The sequence below is a fragment of the Olea europaea genome, chromosome 17 (genome assembly GCF_002742605.1).
Source record: "Olea europaea var. sylvestris chromosome 17, O_europaea_v1, whole genome shotgun sequence".
NCBI lineage: Eukaryota > Viridiplantae > Streptophyta > Magnoliopsida > Lamiales > Oleaceae > Olea > Olea europaea.
This window is the reverse complement of record NC_036253.1, coordinates 24,342,579-24,344,208: the sequence shown is the minus strand read 5'-3', so window position 1 is coordinate 24,344,208 and position 1,630 is coordinate 24,342,579. Positions and strand designations below refer to the sequence as shown.

At 40.1% G+C, this 1,630-nt stretch overlaps 1 protein-coding gene across 1 annotated transcript in view; it reads left to right on the top strand.

Annotated features, from left to right (window-relative positions):
- The window catches only part of LOC111365747, a 938-nt gene extending 296 nt beyond the window's left edge, over window positions 1-642 (top strand). Inside the window, exon 2 of the mRNA XM_022986283.1 lies at window positions 134-642. Within this exon, the coding sequence (XP_022842051.1) occupies window positions 134-642 (509 nt within the window). The remainder of the gene's footprint in view (window positions 1-133) is intronic.
- Window positions 643-1,630: the final 988 nt, after the last annotated feature.

The following is a 1,630-nucleotide window of genomic DNA, read 5'->3' as shown; positions in this document are numbered from 1 at the left end:
GTTAATTTCTCTGTCCAAAGACTAGGAATTAATGTCGTACTAGGTATCTTGAGATGGATCCCAAAATCTGGATTATTTGTGCGTGTCTTAATTTTCTTATTTGACATGCTTGCTTATTTTGTTCTCTATACAGTTTTTGTTGTTAATGTTGCGAACGTCTCTGCTCAAGTCAGCAACATCCCAATGCTGAGCAGGACGAACTTTAAAGTTTGGAAAGAAGCCATGGAAATTGTCCTCGGCTGTATGGATTTGGATCTTGCACTTCGTTCAGATCGACCCGCTTCTACTCCGGAAAACCCCAATGAGGGTAAAATTGAAAAGTGGGATCGCTCTAACCGGATGTGCTTGATGATCATGAAACATTCCATTCCGAAAGCGTTTCGGGGCTCTATTACTGAGAGCGGGAGTGCCAAGAAGTTCTTTGAAGAAATTGAGCAATATTTTGCCAAGAATGAAAAATCAGAGGCGAGTAACCTTTTGGCTAAACTCGTTTCCATGAAGTATAAGGGCAAAGGGAACATAAGGGAGTACATCATAGAGATGTCTCATCTCGCATCAAAACTCAAGTCGCTTAAGTTGGAGCTGTCTGATGACTTGCTCGTGCACTTGATTTTGATCTCTCTTCCTGCGCACTTTGGGTAATTCAAAGTGAGTTATAACACTCAGAAGGACAAATGGTCCCTAAATGAGCTTATATCTCACTGTGTGCAAGAAGAAAAGAGGCAACAGTGTGATAAGACCGAGAGTGCTCACTTGGCCTCAACCTCTCAGAACAAGAAAAAGAAGAGAGCTAAGGCTGCTGTGGAAGGAACTTCTTAGCAGAAGAAGCAAAAGAAGCAGGATAAGGAGTTTACCTGCTACTTCTGCAAGAAGTCGGGACACATGAAGAATGAGTGTCCCAAGTACGCTGCCTAGCGTGTAAAGAAGGGTATGCTTCTAACTTTAATTTGTTCTGAAGTTAATTTAGCTTCTGTACCTAAGGATACTTGGTGGGTAGATTCTGGTGCTACTACTCATATAAGTATGTCCATGCAGGATTGCCTGTGGAGCCGATCGCCAAATGATGCTGAAAGATTCATCTTTGTGGGCAATGTCAATAAAGTTGCGGTAGAGGCTATAGGGACTTTCAGATTACAATTAAAAACTGGGTTTTATTTGGATTTGTTTGAGACATTTGTTGCACCGTCCTTTAGACGGAATTTAATTTCTATTTCTAGTTTGGACAAATCAGGATTTTCTTGTTCATTTGGAAATAATAAAGTTAGTCTCTATCAAAATTCAAATTTTGTTAGTTCCGATCATATGATTGATAATCTGTATATACTTGATATTGTTAGTTCCTATAACGAAATATTGCAAACAAGTTCACGTGGTACAAAGCGAAAATTAAGTGAGAATTCTACCACTTTGGCGCACAAGCGTTTAGGTCATATCTCTAAGTAGAGAATTCAGAGGCTTGTGTCGGATGAAATTCTTGAACCCCTAGATTTAACAAACTTCCAAGTTTGTGTTGAGTGCATCAAGGGAAAAAGAACAAACATGAGAAAATTAGGTGCCGAGAGAGCTACAGACGTCTTAGAACTGATACATACTGATATCTGTGGCCCATTCCCTACGGCTTCTTGGAATG